The sequence below is a fragment of the Penicillium lagena genome, assembly GCF_028827675.1.
Source record: "Penicillium lagena strain IBT 129212 chromosome Unknown utg000007l_segment0_segment0, whole genome shotgun sequence".
NCBI classification, from domain to species: domain Eukaryota; kingdom Fungi; phylum Ascomycota; class Eurotiomycetes; order Eurotiales; family Aspergillaceae; genus Penicillium; species Penicillium lagena.
This window is the reverse complement of record NW_026623228.1, coordinates 1,322,713-1,340,899: the sequence shown is the minus strand read 5'-3', so window position 1 is coordinate 1,340,899 and position 18,187 is coordinate 1,322,713. Positions and strand designations below refer to the sequence as shown.

The 18,187-nt window shown below is 49.5% G+C and overlaps 9 protein-coding genes across 9 annotated transcripts; 7 read left to right on the top strand and 2 right to left on the bottom strand.

The window, feature by feature from the left end:
• Positions 1 to 1,865: 1,865 nt before the first annotated feature.
• N7510_010063 (uncharacterized protein) lies at positions 1,866 to 4,853 on the top strand (the record flags this gene model as incomplete). The annotated part of the gene is made up of 1 exon (XM_056981988.1): positions 1,866 to 4,853. The coding sequence occupies one exon, from the start codon at positions 1,866 to 1,868 to the stop codon at positions 4,851 to 4,853; it is 2,988 nt and encodes a 995-aa protein (XP_056829824.1).
• Positions 4,854 to 5,023: 170 nt separating this feature from the next.
• Positions 5,024 to 6,205, top strand: N7510_010062 (tetratricopeptide repeat protein; the record flags this gene model as incomplete). The annotated part of the gene is made up of 1 exon (XM_056981987.1): positions 5,024 to 6,205. One exon carries the CDS (start codon positions 5,024 to 5,026, stop codon positions 6,203 to 6,205), a length of 1,182 nt encoding a protein of 393 aa, XP_056829823.1.
• Positions 6,206 to 7,465: 1,260 nt separating this feature from the next.
• On the top strand, positions 7,466 to 8,074 carry N7510_010061 (uncharacterized protein; the record flags this gene model as incomplete). Its single annotated transcript, XM_056981986.1, has 3 exons — positions 7,466 to 7,733; positions 7,791 to 7,901; positions 7,950 to 8,074. 3 exons carry the CDS (start codon positions 7,466 to 7,468, stop codon positions 8,072 to 8,074), a joined length of 504 nt encoding a protein of 167 aa, XP_056829822.1.
• Positions 8,075 to 8,678: 604 nt separating this feature from the next.
• N7510_010060 (uncharacterized protein) lies at positions 8,679 to 9,650 on the top strand (the record flags this gene model as incomplete). The annotated part of the gene is made up of 3 exons (XM_056981985.1): positions 8,679 to 8,802; positions 8,861 to 9,442; positions 9,514 to 9,650. 3 exons carry the CDS (start codon positions 8,679 to 8,681, stop codon positions 9,648 to 9,650), a joined length of 843 nt encoding a protein of 280 aa, XP_056829821.1.
• Positions 9,651 to 10,572: 922 nt separating this feature from the next.
• N7510_010059 (uncharacterized protein) lies at positions 10,573 to 11,055 on the top strand (the record flags this gene model as incomplete). Its single annotated transcript, XM_056981984.1, has 1 exon — positions 10,573 to 11,055. The coding sequence occupies one exon, from the start codon at positions 10,573 to 10,575 to the stop codon at positions 11,053 to 11,055; it is 483 nt and encodes a 160-aa protein (XP_056829820.1).
• Positions 11,056 to 11,173: 118 nt separating this feature from the next.
• N7510_010058 (RNA polymerase II mediator complex subunit MED27 domain-containing protein) lies at positions 11,174 to 12,322 on the bottom strand (the record flags this gene model as incomplete). Its single annotated transcript, XM_056981983.1, has 3 exons — positions 11,174 to 11,341; positions 11,397 to 12,056; positions 12,140 to 12,322. 3 exons carry the CDS (start codon positions 12,320 to 12,322, stop codon positions 11,174 to 11,176), a joined length of 1,011 nt encoding a protein of 336 aa, XP_056829819.1.
• A 1,143-nt stretch (positions 12,323 to 13,465) lies between these two features.
• N7510_010057 (uncharacterized protein) lies at positions 13,466 to 15,152 on the top strand (the record flags this gene model as incomplete). The annotated part of the gene is made up of 4 exons (XM_056981982.1): positions 13,466 to 13,676; positions 13,739 to 13,910; positions 13,963 to 14,441; positions 14,494 to 15,152. 4 exons carry the CDS (start codon positions 13,466 to 13,468, stop codon positions 15,150 to 15,152), a joined length of 1,521 nt encoding a protein of 506 aa, XP_056829818.1.
• A 241-nt stretch (positions 15,153 to 15,393) lies between these two features.
• N7510_010056 (uncharacterized protein) lies at positions 15,394 to 15,792 on the bottom strand (the record flags this gene model as incomplete). The annotated part of the gene is made up of 1 exon (XM_056981981.1): positions 15,394 to 15,792. The coding sequence occupies one exon, from the start codon at positions 15,790 to 15,792 to the stop codon at positions 15,394 to 15,396; it is 399 nt and encodes a 132-aa protein (XP_056829817.1).
• Positions 15,793 to 16,117: 325 nt separating this feature from the next.
• N7510_010055 (uncharacterized protein) lies at positions 16,118 to 17,224 on the top strand (the record flags this gene model as incomplete). Its single annotated transcript, XM_056981980.1, has 4 exons — positions 16,118 to 16,219; positions 16,275 to 16,510; positions 16,574 to 16,920; positions 16,977 to 17,224. The coding sequence occupies 4 exons, from the start codon at positions 16,118 to 16,120 to the stop codon at positions 17,222 to 17,224; spliced, it is 933 nt and encodes a 310-aa protein (XP_056829816.1).
• Positions 17,225 to 18,187: the final 963 nt, after the last annotated feature.

The following is an 18,187-nucleotide window of genomic DNA, read 5'->3' as shown; positions in this document are numbered from 1 at the left end:
TAGTATCTGACCTACTCTACTGATATACTCTCGGACAGCTCTGCATTGCGGTCTCCTTGGCGACGTGATTCTTGCCCGATGATCGTCATACCTAACCATGCCAACTGGACAGACCAGAACGCATGTAAATATAATTGGCACGTATATTTATTGGCCAAAACAATAATCTCGCAGACTATTCCTGCGATCCGACTGTACATTTGGGTGCCACCGACACCTGCTCTCTGCAAGCAAGCAAGGCTATAGAATGAACTCTTGCTTCTCATCCTGTCTGCAAGTCTCTAAGATAGGAACGCGAACTAGACCGATAGAATAATCCAGTGAACCACGACGCTAACTACGACCAGCACGGAGTCTCCAGGCAGTGCAAATCTCAGGGAATAGCTGGATAACAGTCTGGTCGATGTCTGAGAGAACAGCGGAAACACCAATCGAGGAAGGATCGCCGTCGAGCAATTTGCCTCATTCGATCACGCTAGAGCTTCGGATCCAAATCACTAATTCACTCGATATGTCTTCCTGATTTCATGAGAACTCGAGCAGGCCCTGGAACCACCACCGTTCCCAGCACTCACCGTGCCTGTGTGTAGAATAGAAAGAGAGTACAGTATATGACTCGATGAGGAACGACAATATGACCCACCATGTTTATCCATAATGAATAGAAAACATCTCGGTTGCATTTCTCATCTCAGAATATCATGCTTGGATGCAGATGTCTGTGAGATGCTAGGATACGTCGCTCCGCCATGCTGCAGTTACCGGTGATAAACGTATGCATAGTAAAATTACTTCCCGCTAGGAACTATATGATTCAAGCGAATGTGCAACAGGGCCCTCGATTACTAAATGCAGTGCAACGTGGGAATATAGAAATTGTCCGCCTCTTACTACTTCGTCTTGACCGAACCCATATCAACCAAACCTTTGTAGGGTCGCTCTCCTCTTCGTGCTTGCATCCGAGAAGGCTACCACGAAGTGGCCAAATTAGTAAATAGTGCCTGCTTTGAGCCACGAGTGTCAACTCGGGACCTTACAAAAATGCTGTGTTTTAATCCGATGAGAACTATATCTCAGGGTGTGCTACATAATGCGATACTAGATAGGAGATGGGAAATAAGCTGCGCTTCCGCCCGGACCGTACCACGAGACATGCAAGCACATGAGGCGTCCCGAGTAGGTATATAACTGGTTACGTTTTCTAACTGCAAATGTTCCCCCCACTCCGGTTCTTGGCTTGGAAACGAGCCCTGAAAGTGGATTCAATCGCAGACCGATAGAACTGCTCAGTTAGATCCTCATTGGTGGCTGAAGTCCTCCGAGACTACTTTTGTCAAGCCAGGCTTAATTGGTCCTCGCCAGGGCCCTCCGAGCGGAGCGGCTGTAAAATCACCCGTCCAATCTATTATTTGGAGGATGGGGCAGGTTCGTCTCAATCGGATGCCCGCAGATGGGAACTGTGGGTCCAGTGGGGCAATCTCGCGTGAAGAGCTGATGGTTTTGTACCGGTTAGAACCAGGCATTATTGCGAAGCTTACTCGAGACTAATAGCTCAAGCTCCGGCAGGTGGAATATGTGAATGCTGACCTGGCTGGCCTATTGTGTTTTGGTTTTCTACCTCGCCTTTTCTTGTGCCATGACGATATTGGCGTGCCGATCCGCCATCGGGCCATAACCCGCCGCGACGGCGCCAGATGGTCCTATTGGGTGACCAGTGCCGATCCACGGCCTGTAAACAAACCTATGCGAGCTGAGAGCTAAAATTATGCGTCATGCCTCCGCTCGAGCAAGTACTTTCTGCAGTCTCTGCAGTTTCTGCCCCTGAGACTTCCTTCTCTTCTCCCTAGGCGCTCCAACGAGACACAATGACAGCAGTAGCAACCCGGGCCGTGATGCCCAGCAGCGACCCCTTTGGGGCGAACGCGCTAATGAGCAAAGAGATCACCGCGGTACCCAGTGAAATCCCTGCCGGGACTGACACTGAGGCGAACGAAAAGCTCGCCGTGGTACCCAGGAGTATCCCAGCTGGAGCGGACGCCGATATCAACAAGGAGCTCGCCGCAGTTTGGGGGGATATGCAAACGCGGATGGCCAAGCTTGCCAAAATGTCTCAAGGCAAAAACTATGACGAGAACCTGAAACCTGAAAACGTGATGGAGAACCTAGACACCGTGCGATCTGCACGCCTGAAAAAGTCAGAGAAATGGGGGAATATCCGGCAAACTGTCAGCAATACCCTCGATGTTATCGCAAATGTTGGAGGAATGGTTGCCGATGCCGCCTCTCAGGTAAGTAGAAAAAGACTACTAGAAGAAAGTAGGCGTGTTGCTCATCTGAAACAGGTATTCGCCCCGGCCGGACAATGCTACAACGCCCTCAACTTCGTCATCAACGCGTACAAGGGCTACGCAAGCATATTCGAGACGCTCAATGTGCTGTTCAAGAAATGTGCGAGCTTTTTAGGACGTTTAGACAAATATGCCAAGGGCAAGATGAGCCGCGAGTTGAGCCTGGTGGCGTGCGAAGTTCTCCGCCACTTTGTGGACGTTTGCGATAAGGCGTTGACTCTGCGAAATTCACGCATGTTCAAGATCAAGACGATGGCAAAGATTGCTTTCCTTGAGCAGAATGAATTCTCGGAATCCCTGGGAGCGATGGATGAACTCACCCGGGAAGAAGAGTTGGAGCGCGGCGCCGATATGTATCTCAATGGTGCGGAGACACTCGACAACTCCCGAAACATAATGGGCGTCTTGGAGCAACAACGAACGGAAAGAACGGAACAAAGCAAAGAGAAGAAGGACAGGAACATTCTTCTACGCGTCCTGAACTTCAGCACAAGTCCGGATGTCTGGGATGGCAATGGACCCATTGCAACCTGGGGGTCGACTTATCAAAATATTCGCAGTCGCAACGTGGAAGGAACGGGCCAGTGGTTGTTAGGGGAGCGCGAGTTTAAGAACTGGGCGAAGAAGAACTCGGAAGCGCCTGTTCTAGGGATTGTTGGCGGAGAGGCCTCGGGTAAGAGCTATCTGGCTTCCTCTATCATCAGTCATCTGCTAGCGAATGGTCCCGGCGAGGCAATCAACTCTAGACAGCTCGTTGCTTTTTACTTCCTAGATGAGAAGAAGGCCAACTCTGGGATCGAGATACTCGGGAAATCTGTCATCTGGCAATTCGCCCAAAGCGATGCGTCGTACATGCAATCGGTCGCCGCGACGTGTGGAAAGGCTGGCAACATCGACGCGAAAGAATTCTTAACTCGGCTCCTCCTCGACAACCACAAGGAACTGAAGGCCATTGATGCGATGTTCTACATCGTTCTGAACAAGATTGGCGACAGTGAGGACAATGTCCATGATGGGGTATTCAACTTCCTGCTAAACGCCTCACACTCTAGCAATGGGTCAATTCGCATCTTGTTTACTGCCACCGAGGGGACCTTCAAGAAGCTCAAGAATCGTGGCCTGAAGTGTCCTAGTGTCCCTATGGACCGTAACGCGGACGACGTGCGCAAGTACATCGATTCGCGCTTGGATAAGATGGATAATCTCTTCGACACCGGTGACGATCAAGTCAATGCTCTCCGGAAAACTATTCAAACCAGACTTTACGCACAAACTGGAGGAAACTACTATATGATTGATAAAACTCTCAGCAAGATCAGCAAATTGGACCTCGACACCGACATTTACAAAGCTCTTGACCACGCGGACAAAAGCTTAACTGATCATATCGAAGATGATGTCCGCGACCTCAACCGACGTCGCTCAAAGAAGGAATTGGAGGAGATCAATGAGATGATCCTCTGGATTACCTTTGCAAAAGAGCGGATGACGGTTGAGAAAATGAAGGCAGTCCTTCAGTTGAAGAACAACGCGACTTCCCTGCGACCTCTGGAGGACCGGCTCAGAAAGTTCCTGTTGTTTGAGATCGACAACTATGGATTCGTCAATTTTCGATCAGAGCAGATCTTGGGCAAATTGCCGGAGCGGGCCCTGGCCGCCAAAGAGCGCCAGGAGAATAACCAGGAAGTAAACAAGTGCGAAGTCGACATCCTGAAGCACTTCCTCGGCAACGTGTGCCCTCCAGGCCTGGTTACAAAGCTTGGGTTGGAAGAGCACTTCGAGCAGAAGTTAAGCCCCCGACAAGAGCAGATCTATCAAGAAGACAAGAACAATGCGAATTTCCAGCTTGCCAAAGCTTGTCTCCGTGCGTTGACCAGTGAGACTCATGGCAAGTTGAGGGTACTGCGAGGCTACGCAGTACGCCACTTGGTGGGCCACATGTCTGAAGTTGATCTGGCTGGCATAGACCCTGATCTAAAACGCCAAATTGGACCACTTCTCGTGAAACTGTTCCGCGATGATTCCGCCATCGACAATCTTTTCTGGGCGAAAAAAGAAACTCCGGAGTTTCCGGACTGGCTACGCGACAGGGACACAGTGCGACTGATTTGTGGTTGGTTAAAAGCCACTTCCGCTGACATCCAGAGTAGTGAGCAGGAAAAGAATTGGCTTAATGAGTTGATGACTGATGGGCAAGACTCCGTGAAGACTATCGCCGAACCTTCTGTTATTCGAATGGCCCATTATTGTTTCGAAGAGGATTCGGATGAAAAAACGACGCATGCCACTTTTGAGATCGTTAAGCGATTTGTATCTGAGGTACGTCTCTCTGCATTTACGGTTATTGTCTATGCTAATCAAATCCTACCATGCAGCATGCCTCAACTCGTGAACAGGAAGAAGCGCCGTCTTTCAGTGATGAGCAAATTGAAGAATGGTGTCTCAAGAAGCTCTCGATTGAAAGGCCAAACTCGCGCTGGCATACCCAGATGGCTGTTGTATTGAGCAGGTCCGGCGACAGGGACACAGTCGAAGCACGATGCCGCACAGCCCTTGATCTTGATCCAAAGAACTGGCGAGCCTCAGCCTTCTTGGCTCGTTTCCTCAAGTCTAACAAAGACGCTATTGCCATCCTGAAGAAGCTTGTCGGCCGCTACGGAGGGGATTCGGCTTGGATGGCGGTGAATCGCGAGGAACTCGCGGGGATGGAATATGCCCTAGGAGATCGGTACTGGGCTGACCAGCGGCTTGACAAGGCGAAGAAATGGTATTCGGCTTGTATTGAACATGGTTCTGCCAAGCACAATTTTCCGTCGCACATCTTGTTGAGGTATCAGTCAGTTCAATGGTGGAACGAAATGATTGATGTCATTGAGCAACTTCACTCCCAGTCTACTCTTGCCCCCATGATGCTTGCTCTGACGGAGAGTTCTCGGAACGAGAAAGTCCAGGTTGCCATTCTGGAAGCAGGAGTCAACACCAATAACCTTGGCGTCTTTGATCATGTGTACCAGGGTGCAATTAAATCCGCCGTAAAAGCCAAAAATTACCGCGCCTCGTTCAGTCTTCGACAGGCCTACGCTAGCGCTCTCGCCGCACGTCACCCCTGTCCAACCGACGACATCATGAAAGTCTTGGAAGCAGCCGCTGGCGACGTTCCATATACCAATACGGATTTAGCGGCTACCTTTTTCCTCGTCGGCTATAGATTGGGAACAATCTATCTCGACAAAGCGAAGGTAGCCAAGAAAGCAGGCCAAGAGGATGAGGCGAAGGACTGGCTGCGCAGAATGTCTGCGATTGTTCCCGAGCAAGTCACCGAAAACCAAATGCGCCTTCCGCTTAGCCTGTTCTCCGCCCGGTATTACTACATTAACAATGACCTGGAAGCGGCCCGGAGCATGGTGCACAACACACTGAGAATGGCAACCGAGCTCTTGTCGGACGATGATTCCACAAACGACATGCTGGCCTACAAGAAAATCCTCTACGCTGTCATTCCATTCAAGGACGAGGCCAACGCTGCCGCAGCGCTTGCGATGATGAAGCTTGAGGCACCAGGAGGGAGCTTTTCCGTTTCCTGTTCCTGCTCCTGTGGCCACACATGGACAACCCCTGGGGATATGTGGTGGTGCATGGACTGCATCAATGTAGTTTTGACATCCAAGTGCAAGGAGGATATCAAGAACAGAAATGTCTGCTGGGAGAGCCATAGCCACTTCTACATCCCCAAGTGGGATGAGGAGAAGATGAGCAGCAACACGTCTAAGAATCTTGTGCCGTGGAATGGCATGAACATCTCAATGGATAGATGGAGAAAGGAAATCACCAAGGCTTATCGTTTGACCAAGTCTTAGTCAGTTCATGGTGGTTTGTGACCCAACGTCGACAAAATACATACTTGAAATCTAATTTTTCTCTTCATTATTTTGGGAATAGACTATCAGAGTAGCAATTGAAAACGTCCGAAACCCTTTCGAGGTACCGCGCCAACTGTTCTGTGGGAAACTAGCAGTTCTACAACTCAAATACATAGTCCTGACGGTATGTAAAGGAAAGGTATATCGTTTAGATAGGGACTACAATAGGACACTGTGAAGAGTGCCGATGTGGATCGCAACACTGACGACTATATACGTGACCACCATAGTCATTTAACGATCCGAGTAACTAGTTGTTCCTAATATAGAGGCTTGCAAATGGATTTGCTGTCATTCGTAAGAACACACTACTACTGTAGCGGGTAAATGCATCAAACAAAAGGATAGAGGCAACAACGAAAAACCAGCAGGCAATAATATGTATCAGATTCTCTTGCGGACCCTCCTCATAAACCTGCTACAGGTGCCCAAGTACCATGGATGCCACGATGTGCCCAGCCAACAGCGCAGGATTGACCCAGGGGTTTGAGATTGATTAGTGTGTTGATCCCCTGAGACGGATTTAGCCATTGTATTCGCTCTAGAATCACGCATCTTTCTAGATTATTTCGGAATATCGCTGACCCCTCGAAAACGGCAATGGAAATCAATGGCATGGGAACTCCATGTAAGAATTCCAGTTAACTTTTATCGCAGGCTTGTCAGTGCCTGGGGTGACGATCCTGGCCCCAACATCGCCATCATGACTTGGCATGGATCCACACACGAACTGTCTGTGGAGTATTTCTGTAACCGCCGATGCAAAGGATGGACGCCCCGTGTGGATCAGTTACACCTAAGCGACTACGTCGCGGGGCGATCCTCACTCAGTAGTCTGAAAGTTGTTGATGGTGGCTTATTCCTAGCGGGATATCCAAACATAACAACCTAGTCTTGTCGGGCCAGCAGTTAGTTAGCAGCAGTCCTGCTGGATCTCGTAATCCTTCAAGCTTTAAGTAATATTTCTTTCCTTTAGTCACGACGCTCAACACAGAGGAAGGATCCGCCCTCTCCACTGATCATCACATTGTCACCCTGGGTCCTCGCGGCGGATCAGATCCATGTAAGAAAGAGGGAATCCTCTCTCCCCTTTCTCTTACTCGTCATTATCATCATCTCGCTCGAATAATCTGTCGATTTCTTTTCCTCATAATTTATCAACAATTGTTTTAATCATCTTTCTATACAACCATCATAATGCAGTTCCTTACCCTCGCTCTCCTGGCCACCGCCGCCGCCGCCAGCCCCATGGAGAAGGTCTTCAACCTAAAGACCTTCGATGCCACCGATCCCAAGTTCAACAACCTGTACCTCTCGACCTACCACGTGTCGCCGACAATCAGCGACGCCGTGCTGCAGGGCACCAAGGAGGCCCAGATGTTCCATTACAACAACGGCACGGTGGTGATGGATGTGAAGAGCCCCCTGAAATGGGAGTTGGAGCTGATTACTGTCAACGAAGCCGGTATGCACCCATCATCATTTGCGACTGTTATGGCTAGCTGATATCCGCTGTCTTTAGAATGGAACCCCGTTCAGGTCAACGTCAACGCCGGCGCGGGCGGCAAGGGCTTTTCCGTCCCGAAGACTGGGCTGGAGGGAGCGAAGAGCCAGGAGTTTGGTGGTTGGTTGGGTATGTTCACTCCTGGACAGTTTATTATCATCAACTAACATCTTCGAGCGTGTGATTGGTACCACGGGGTGCCGCAGCTATTCTTCCTCGCCAAAGAATACAAGGCGGACATCCCCTCCACTTGCAGCAAAGTCCAGCTGAAGCCAGAGTACAGTGTTGCTCAGGCGCAGTAATGGTGATGTGCTCCCATATGTATCATAGTATAGAGGACCGATGTCCAGTGTAGTCCATGAATATTATACAACTCCCGGCCGACTATTAATAGGATGTCTCACATGCCGGGTCAGCCACTATCCTCTTTAGGCTTAGACCCGACAGCCGCCTGACCTGGTCTGTCAATTTTCCCGGTCTTCTTTTCTCCTTCACTTCGTCTGTCACTTCGTCTGTCACTTCGTCTGTCACTTCGTCCTTCCAGTCGCTCGTTTGTGCTTCTTTTTCCCCATTCTTCCTCGTCGACTTCGTTGTTGTGGCTGTCTTTGTTGTGCCTCCACACTAGCAAAATCCACATTCCCGCTGATCACCCCAGAGCGAAAAAAAGAGGCACGGTTCTTTTTCCCACCCAACACCGTATTTGGCCTGCCCTTGTTACCCCTGTAACACTCGCTGCTGTGGATTCACTGGTGATCTCAAGGACGCCATCACTCGCTCGCTTATCTACGACCAGCGGCTTTTGTCGTGCTGACCCAACACCAGGCAATCTATTGTGCTGAAACCTGAGCCGGGGCAAGGGGTGATATCGATTCGGCTCCTCGGACATCTCGTTTTCCGACTCTCATCATGCGTTCATTTTTACTGAGCGTGCTATACGCTCTCCTGCTGCTGGGCACAATGTCCTCGGCGTGGTCATTCGGGTCATTCGGCGGGTTTTTGGGCGGGGGTGAGTCGCTGGGAAAGCGAGCAGGTACGACCAGACCCTCAAGGAGTGATGCTCTCCTCCGCTAACCTCTCCTCTCCTCCAGATGCGTCCGCTGGATCCACAGCGCAGACTTCCACAGCCTCCCAGACCAGCGCGAACACCAATACCAACACCAACACTAATACAAACACCAATACCAACACCAATACCAATACCAACACCGCGAGCGACTCCACGTCCACCAACACGAAAACAGACACATCCACCAAGTCCAAGACGACAACCACCTCGGTCTCGATCAACCCCGCCGCAGCCGCAGGAGGCGTCTCGATGATCACGCCAGCATCCTCGTCGTCAACTTACTACCGTATCGGCCAGAACGTCACCTTCGTGTGGAACTACACCTCGCTCTCCGTGACCCCGTCCTACGTCAACGTCGTCGCATCGTGCAGTCTGAACAGCGAGACCTACACCATCTCCTCGAACATGAGCGTCAAGCCTACGGGTTCCGTGGTCTGGGATACCGATGCCTCCATGACCGTCCCGCTGTTGACGGCCACATACACGCTATACGTCTATGATGCCAGCAAGTCGCTGGGGGATATTCCTAGCGCTGGCCATCTGAGCTCCCTGATTGGATATGACTTTGGGATGTACATCAATCTGGCATATACACCTCTTAATGGTGAGTCTTCCACGCAGCCTAGCTTGTATAGTCTGTATCATGACAAGACACTAACGCTGAATCTCTTATAGAATTCAGATGCGCCACCTGCAACGGAGCCCTCTCGGACATCCAACGCATGGGCCTCAAGTTCGCCTTCGGTATGGCTGCTATAACCGTTGCGTCGTTCACATGGTTCGCAGGCGGGTTTGGAGCATTCGCTACCTGACGATGATCCGCCCACCTTGTTATGATGTTTTCGTGGATATATTTTTGATTATCTTGACATTCGCGTGCATCCGTTGCTTTTTTTATTCTTCTTTTTCCGAAGCGATTTGATTTGGGTTTTACGATAATAGCAACAAATCCGGCGTTGTGTGTGGATGGATGGATCATGCCTCGAGCCTTTGCGTATGTTCTGTTTTCTTTGCATGGAGATGAGCTAGCTGCTTTTCGGGGTGAAGCATGTTTTTTTTTTTTTTCTTTTATTCTGGATTGTAATTCATTTATCGATTGTCTTCTTCATTTCTCTGCGCTCCTTGCTACAAAATAGAAGAAAGTGTATGTGGTCTATGGCCAGTAACTTGATACTTCTGAATTGACGTAGGAATTGAATTAAATTCCTCAGGTGAAAGGAAAGAAGAAAAGAATTCTGCTTGGAACAAACTAAATCCCCTATTCCATCCAGATTCTCCCCATGGTTGATGCACATCAGAATCCGAGACAAACACCTGGATCTCTTTGCTGCACCCAAGTCTTACATTTGATAACATTGTTTTGAGACTGAGCTTAGACTGCAGCAAACAACCTCCCCACCAGAGAAGGGAATGGTTGGTTGGGATTTTCACACCGGATGCTAGTTAAAAGGATTCAGAATCAGACTTAGGAACTTGGGTCAAAGAGCCTCTATGGAATTATGGTGGGTTTGAAAGAAGACCAATCAATCACACCAAAGAAAGAAAAGATCCTCTGCATCAGATCATGTCAGATCTGGAGCTAGGGAAGTAAGAGCTGTTTTACAGCATCCTGTTAGAGAGATATAATTAAATTGAGCGACGACAGACATCTCTTTCCTATCCAACCCGATTTCTTCCCCCAAAGAGCTGCCTACTCCCAATTCATCCATCATCTTCCACCATCACTCCCACAAAATGCCACCTTCCCAACCGACCCTAGGCTGGATCTGGCCCAAAGACCCGCGACCCGGCAATCCCTCACGCTGGCCACGCCGATGGCGATTCCTCGACGTGTTAACCAACAAAGGGCCCGACATGTACGTCGGCGTGATCGGCAACGGCAAGACCGCCCAAAAATCCGGCTCCAACCCCTTCACAAGCCACTGGGCGCGCTGGGACAAAGATCTCGCCGAAGATAACACTCCGATCCCATGGGCGCACCGCAACGAAGCGGAGCGGTATGATTTTCGGAGACGCAAGTACGTCGTTCCCGACCAGGGCACGTGGAGTCGTGTTGAGTATTGTAGCCTGCGTGGCGATTCGGGTGGATGGCGCCGTGGTGGGTCGAAGGAGTCGAGGCATTGTGTGCCACGACGGTATTGGGATCGAAATGGTGATGAATACCCGTCGAATCATTGGCATGATATCGTTTATGGAGCGCATGGGGATGCGAAGTGAGCTGGAGAGTGTTCGGTTCTCGTGAGGTTTGTATTCTTAGGTGTTGGCGTTCGTTGGGACTTTTCTTTTGTCTCGTGCGATGAGAACATTAGAAAATATTGCATTGTATTGTATGTATTCAGGCACAGGTCGAATGTAGAGCGTCAAAGGTAGAGATGCGTGGTTCGCTGGTTGATTGAAATAGTTGCGCGCGGCGCAGGGTCGGTAGCTGGGCGGCGTTGTTCGTTAGGCGCTGGCATTTAACACATGGTGTCTGTTTTATATCTGCATACGACGCGATCATGTCCTAGTCGAGGAATTAGCTTCGATGTATGGCTCCCGGGGAGTGATTATCAACGCACCAGCAAGAAAGCTAGATCCCACTTCCGAGACCGCGAGCCCAAACAGTCCAGTATAGCATCCTCGAGCTTCGTCCGCGATTTCCCAGGTGCAACTTTGCTCGAGACCTGCCAATCCGACACAGCAGTCTCACCAGATTCACTGGACCCGTGAACCAAAAAGAAAATGCCTGCTCTCGTAAGCGCCACCGTCAGGTCCATCGGATCCTGACCCTTGATAACGCGCACACCGGGGACATCCCTCTGAATAAATCTGTCAAGAACAGTCTGCCACTGACCCTCAGTCGACTGGGCCTTCACGCGTTCACTATCCTCCTCTTCACGCAGCCGATGCTCCTCTTTCTCCTTCTCTTCCTTGAGAAGCTCCTCTAGCAGCTCGTCGTAATCCTTCTCCCATTTTCCCGTGGACTGCAAGAACTGGCCGTTCGACTCGCTGATCCGGGACTCCACGTGAGCCCAGACGGGCTTGAGCTCCGAGCCCCGCCACATCGACTGGAACTGCTTAACGTCGGCGATGCGAGCGCGAGCAGTCTGGTTCAGGTCGCTTAGTAGATGGCGCGGTGATAATGAGATGGTGTTGTCGGCTGTGGCTTTGTCGGGATTGGAAATTGGTATTAAAGGCTCCAGTAGGCCTTGGGGTAGGATGGCGCGTAATTCATGGATCTGGAACGGGGATGTCAACTTCGTTTATCCTTTCCATCCTGATGCATATGGGACTGAGAGTAAAGTAAAGGGAACCCGCTTACCTTCCGTTCTAGTTCTTGGAGTTTTGCTAGTGATGACACAAGCTGAATCTCGGAGTCCCAGCTGACAGGTGCCAGGTCGCCATTCCCAGACTGGGCTGCGTTTTGCGTGTCTGCCATTTGCGGGGCGGATGTGACTGCTGATGGATTCGCCGCCGGGGCAGCGGGAGCAGGTGCCGTTGACATGGCTTCTTAAGTAGAGAGATATGCCAATTTGAAAGACCGTTCAGCGGTTTTGAGAGTCGCGTAATTACACCGAGCTTCGATGTCCGCGATATACAGTCGATTGCACCAATTGGTTCAAAATGTGCCCAGAATGGGAGCCGAAGGAGTGCGCCTCGCTCAATGCGATCGGGAAGCGATCGTTGCGATAAGACCTTCCGGTTGTGAGTGTATGCAACAGTCCCGTCGAAGGGGGCGACGGAGGTGTTTGGCGCAGGCGATGAAGTGCGGGTTAACGATGAAGCTTACGTAATCCATCTTGACATCGCCTGCCGCAAACTTGCAAGTATGCAATGGACTCAGAGTGTGACGGAGGCGAACGAAAGCTGTTTGATGCGGTTTCAGACCATCTCTGTGCTGAATTATGTTAGCAATGTTTCAAATTTTCTGCTGGATATGCATCAAAAAGTACCGAAGAGAGATCTAAGCCTTTGAAATTCAAAGCGCGTACCTTGACGCCGTTGTTGTTGACCGTGGATTTTCTTTCAACAAACCGCAATTCTAAAACAATGGTGTTTCTTCACTATGCTCTCAGCAGTTTCCAATGTACAATCTTCTCAATAATAAAGGTCCCTCCTACGATAATGCGAGAATGAATCGTAGACACACATTTGCTGCCTCCTCATAATGCCAGAACGCCCTATAGCAGACACACCGACTCCCCGGGAGCGCAAAATAATCGCAAGCCTCCCAGTATTCGGGGTGTAACCTGCCAACGCTGTCTCTTCCCAAATAGGTAAATCAACCGCGAGATGGACAATATCGAACACAGCAAGCACAACCCATTCATTCCTGCCGAGCCGTTGCCGATACTCGGGACAGACAGTGGCTAAGCTGCCGAGTTGGCAGGCATGACGGAACTTGCACTAGTATGGCTGGTTTCCAGATTCCCCCCAGATCCCACACTGGAATCTCAGTGGCCCACTGTCGGGAATGCAATCTGGAATGCCATCGGACTCGCGACAGCATCATCGATCGCGATGCGCGTTTTCCCTGTCACAGTCGTCATTGGGTACCTCCGCCACGGCCATATAAGAGAGAACTGAATAGCCCGAAGACACGAAGTACTCCAGAGTAACGCATTTTTCTGGATCGTTATTGCCTATCATGCGTGCCTGGTATGGCCGAGGTCAATCCCTTCAAATTGCCGTGACATCCTGCTGCCTTGCTGCTTTTGTCTTGTTTGGATACGACCAGGGCTTGTTCAGCGGCATTGTCAACAATGAAAACTGGAATAAGCAGTTTAACTACCCGGACGATACAGAGGAGGGTGTTATTGTTAGCTGCTATAACTTGGGCTGTCTCCTAGGGTGTGTTGGTCAGTCGAAATTCATTCTCTATCCAGAGTTGCCAAAAAGAAATAACTTACACAGCATCCAGTCAACTTCTTCATCGGCGAGAGCCTTGGCCGTCGCAGAACAATCTGGCTGGCCATGGGCGTGGTCATTGTGGGCGCGACACTGCAAACCACTGCCTTCACTGTACCGCATCTCATTGTCGGGCGACTGGTGACGGGTGCTGGTACAGGCTTGAAGACATCCACAGTTCCAATGTATGTTATGATCCATACTCCAATGGTGATCCATGCTAACTTTAGAATGAAGGTACCAAGCAGAGATGTGCGAAGGCAAAACGCGAGGACGACTAATCTCATCCGAAGTCCTCTTTACCGCCGTTGGCATTGTCGTGGCCTACTGGTTCGATTTTGGAATGTCCTTCGTTGGGGGCCCCATTTCTTGGCGGCTTCCAATCGCAATGCAGATTGTTTTTGCCATCTTTGTCATTGTGCTCGTCTTCGGACTGCCGGAGTCTCCTCGCTGGCTCATGAATCATGGTTATGAGAAGGAAGCCATGGACGTCTTGTGTGCCGTTTATGACCGGGAGGAAGACGATGAGTACATTGTCAACGAGCGCAGAGCAATCACAGCAGCTATTGAGCTTGAGAATGGTGCCATGGAGAAGTCAATTTGGACTATATTCCGCAACGACGAGGTCAAGACAGGCCAGCGCGTGCTTCTGGCTTGGGGCATCCAGCTCATGAACCAGGTTGGCGGGATTAATCTCGTGGTATACTTTGTACCCGGTAAGTTGATCATACTCATAGTGCGACATAGTTTAACTTTGTGCGATTCTAGCTGTCCTGAAGAATAACGTCGGGCTAAGTGGCCGGCTTTCTCAAATTCTTGGCGGGTGCATCCAAATCATGTTCATGCTAGGCTCCCTCTTACCAGCTTTCATGCTGGACAGAATGGGACGTCGCAAGACGATGATGATAGGATCCTTCGGTCTGGGAGTGTGCATGCTTCTCGTCGCAGCTCTCCTATCGCAGGTACATGAGCCAAATGGAAAAACATACGCCTCTGCATCCATTACGTTCTTTTTCTTGTACATGCTGATTTTTGGAATGTCCCTTAACTCAGTCCCATGGGTGTACGTACCCGAGATCCTGCCCCTGGAGGCTCGCACCAAGGGCACGGCGATTGGTGTCAGTTCTAACTGGCTGTGGAATTTCACCGTGGTCATGATCACACCGGTCATCATCGATCGCATTCAGTGGAAGGCGTATTTGATCTTTATGGTGACGAACTTTTGCTTTATCCCCATAATCTACTTTTTCTATCCAGAGACCAGCAACCTTCGTCTTGAAGATATCGACTTGATTTTTTCCCGGGGTGGGGATCCCGTGAAGCGGGCTCGCGAGATGGCAGCGGAGATCAAGGCGTTCGGATATCTTCCGTCTGGACAGCAGAATGCCGAAAAGGATGTGAATAGCGATGGCGTGAAGCATGCCTGAGTGGATTAATACCCAGTATACTGTTACAATCAAATGTAGAGGGTTCGTATGTTTGCACATATAGCCTAGAGTTGCTTTTTTGTGAATAGACAACGTTAGACTTCGGATCCTGTTGTTGAAATAGACAAAGGGAACGAATTGATTCTGCAACCAGATACTATTCTCATCAACTTTAGATACATTTGATCACCATCAAGCGCCTTCGCTAACACTCAGCTCAGCACACCACACATCCATGCAGTCAGGCAGCGTTTGCCGCCTTGGGCGGGTACATTTTCCCATCCTTCTCGACCTTAGGCTCGCAAGCACAGCGCTCACTCTCCGGCACCGAGTCCATAACGCTGGGGATGTGGCTACCGCAGCCCCACCAAGTGACCTTGTCTGTTGGACAATGAATCAGCGATTGCTCGTTCCGAAGATTAATTGTGTTCGATACTAACTGCAGGTGGAGCAATGAGCCTTCATGCACATGGTGGCGGTTGTTTGATTGCGTCTGGACAGAAAATAGACCGGAGTAAATGGAAGAAGGTGGAACGAGTCGAGATACTTGTTCTTCGCGAGAGATTAGATATCGCAGAGTAGATGGCGGGAGATGCGATTTTATATGCTTTCCCTGACGTTTGGGCCCGTCATTAGTCATAGCCGGAGGAATCGCCGATGTGTGAAAAAGAGAAGCCCGAAAGCCCGAAAATAATGTCGGGGTCTTGCTCTGGCTTGAATTCGATTCGACTGACAGGCTTTTATATAAGAATTCGCAGAAACGAACTGTTTTAGTGTCCTATATTCGTTATTAATATTAGAACATAGACAGGTATGTAAACGGGTGATTTATTGGCAAAGGAACCTATAGTGGGGCACTGGCATCTCCCGCCTAGAACCCGGAATTGTCAATCACTCCTATCCAACTTTTACCAACAACATATTAGCACTATATACTAGCGGATCCTAAGCTACTCAACGCCATCATGATTGTTGCAGTGGCCGGAGGTGCCGGCGGAGTGGGCAAGACCATTGTCGAGAAGCTAGTGCAGGAGGCCAAATTCAAGGTCATTGTGTTGTCCCGCAGTGTACGTGGCTTGGAGCAGAGCATGATCTTGAGTCCAACGTTAATTGTTTTTTCAGGGACCAAGTCAGGATATTGTTTTACAGAAAGCGCAACACGTCCAACTCGACTATGACGACATCGCCTCCATGACAGCAGAGCTGGAGCGCCACACCATTCACACAATCGTCTCAGCGATTGGTCTTGTGTCAAATGAATCTAGCCAGTCTCAGTTGAACTTGATAGAGGCTGCAGAGAAAGCCAAATGCACTAAAAGATTTATTCCCAGTGAATATTCTTTCATTCAAACCGCCGAGTACGCTCCCATTGAATTTCAGCAAAAGTTGAAAGATCAAATTAACTGATTCATACGCCGAAGCCTCCTTCCCGTGGATCCGAGTATTCAATACTGGCTAGATGCAGCGAATCGCCTTAAATCCGGCTCGCTGAAGTATACCCGGGTTATCCCTGGTTTCTTTATGGATTATTGGGGAATGCCGCATGTCAAAACCAATCTCCAACCTTATACCTTCGGCATAAATATAGCCAAAGGCAAAGCTGCAATCCCTGGTGACGGTAATGACTTGATCTGTATGACATACACGGCTGACATGGCCACGTACATGACCAAATTGCTTGATCTGGATGAATGGTCGGAGTTCACTGTTATTGTTGGCGACGAGGTGACCTACAACCAGCTCATAAGCATGTCCGAAGAAATCTGTGGTAAGTATACGGTGGTTTCTTTCATTTTACAGTGTACTGAGTGAGTTATGCCACAGGAAAACGGTTTGAAGTGCACTATGACAGTCTTGACCGGATCAACTCGGGGGATGTTACTGTGCCACCGATGCCAGATGGTACGGAATACGCGGAAAGTGAAGTCAAAGAAGTCACTGCGCTAGTGAGCCGGCTTACTGTCAATGGGGTCTTTGACCTGCCGAAGGAGGGTCGCTTGAATGCTCAATTTCCAGATGTGCGGCCAATTACTATGAAGCAGTTCTTGATTGATTCATGGCAAAAGAACTGAGCATGGATCTTGAACACAGACAAGATATAACGCAAATCTCGTATTGGTAAAATATGTAACACGACCAATCGAGCACATTGAACGTTTCCATCTCTTAGGTAGTCCATCCAAACATGGCCTTACACGTGTTCCTCCAAATATAGTGACTCAGGCTATGATTACTTGAGACGAAGATGCAACAAAGGCCGCCTAGCAAGCAGGGCCGTTGTTGCCGACTCCGATACAGATATATCGTCCTGGGATAAGGTTCGAGCACGAAAGATTGATATCTGGGTTCCAGCACAGAAGCTGTTTCATGGTGATGGTGTTCTCATTGCGTGAGATAATGTCCCAGCAAGTATCTCCATTCTGCACGGTATAGTAAAGATTGCCTGCTCCTTGGGATCAGCATCCGTATTGAGATGGGATATGGTTTAAAACTGCTTACAGGTAGGCACAACTTGCATCGGATTCTTATCGATTGGGTTTGAAATGGCCAGACAGGTAAATCCTAGCATCAAGAGAAGAGCCCGAGCAGCCATGCCTGAGAGGAGCCTTGAGTATAATACAGAACGAATGATTTTTCAAAGCCAGAATAGCGAGTGGACTAGCGATGATGTTGGATGAGGGCACCCGTAGGACTATATATAGTGCTTTCAGGCATGAAGATTAAACCTGACGAACAGATGGATCATGCAAGCTTCCCTGAAGAAACTTTGAATGTCTTGTGCGACCGTTACAGAAAACATTTAGAAGCTACCGCGAGGGCTTCAAAAATTGCTCACTATCAATGGCTTGACTCCCGTTTCGGATATTAATTGCTTTACCACCTGACTTTTACGTCGTTGCAAAGCAGTTACAACAAAGCCGCTTAACTGCAGAACGCGAATTGGCTGAACCGATTAGGTTCTAAATCTGATCTATTTCTGCATATGTTCCGCTGAAGATAAAAGCGTCACGCTAGGAGCAAGATAACTGCCTTGC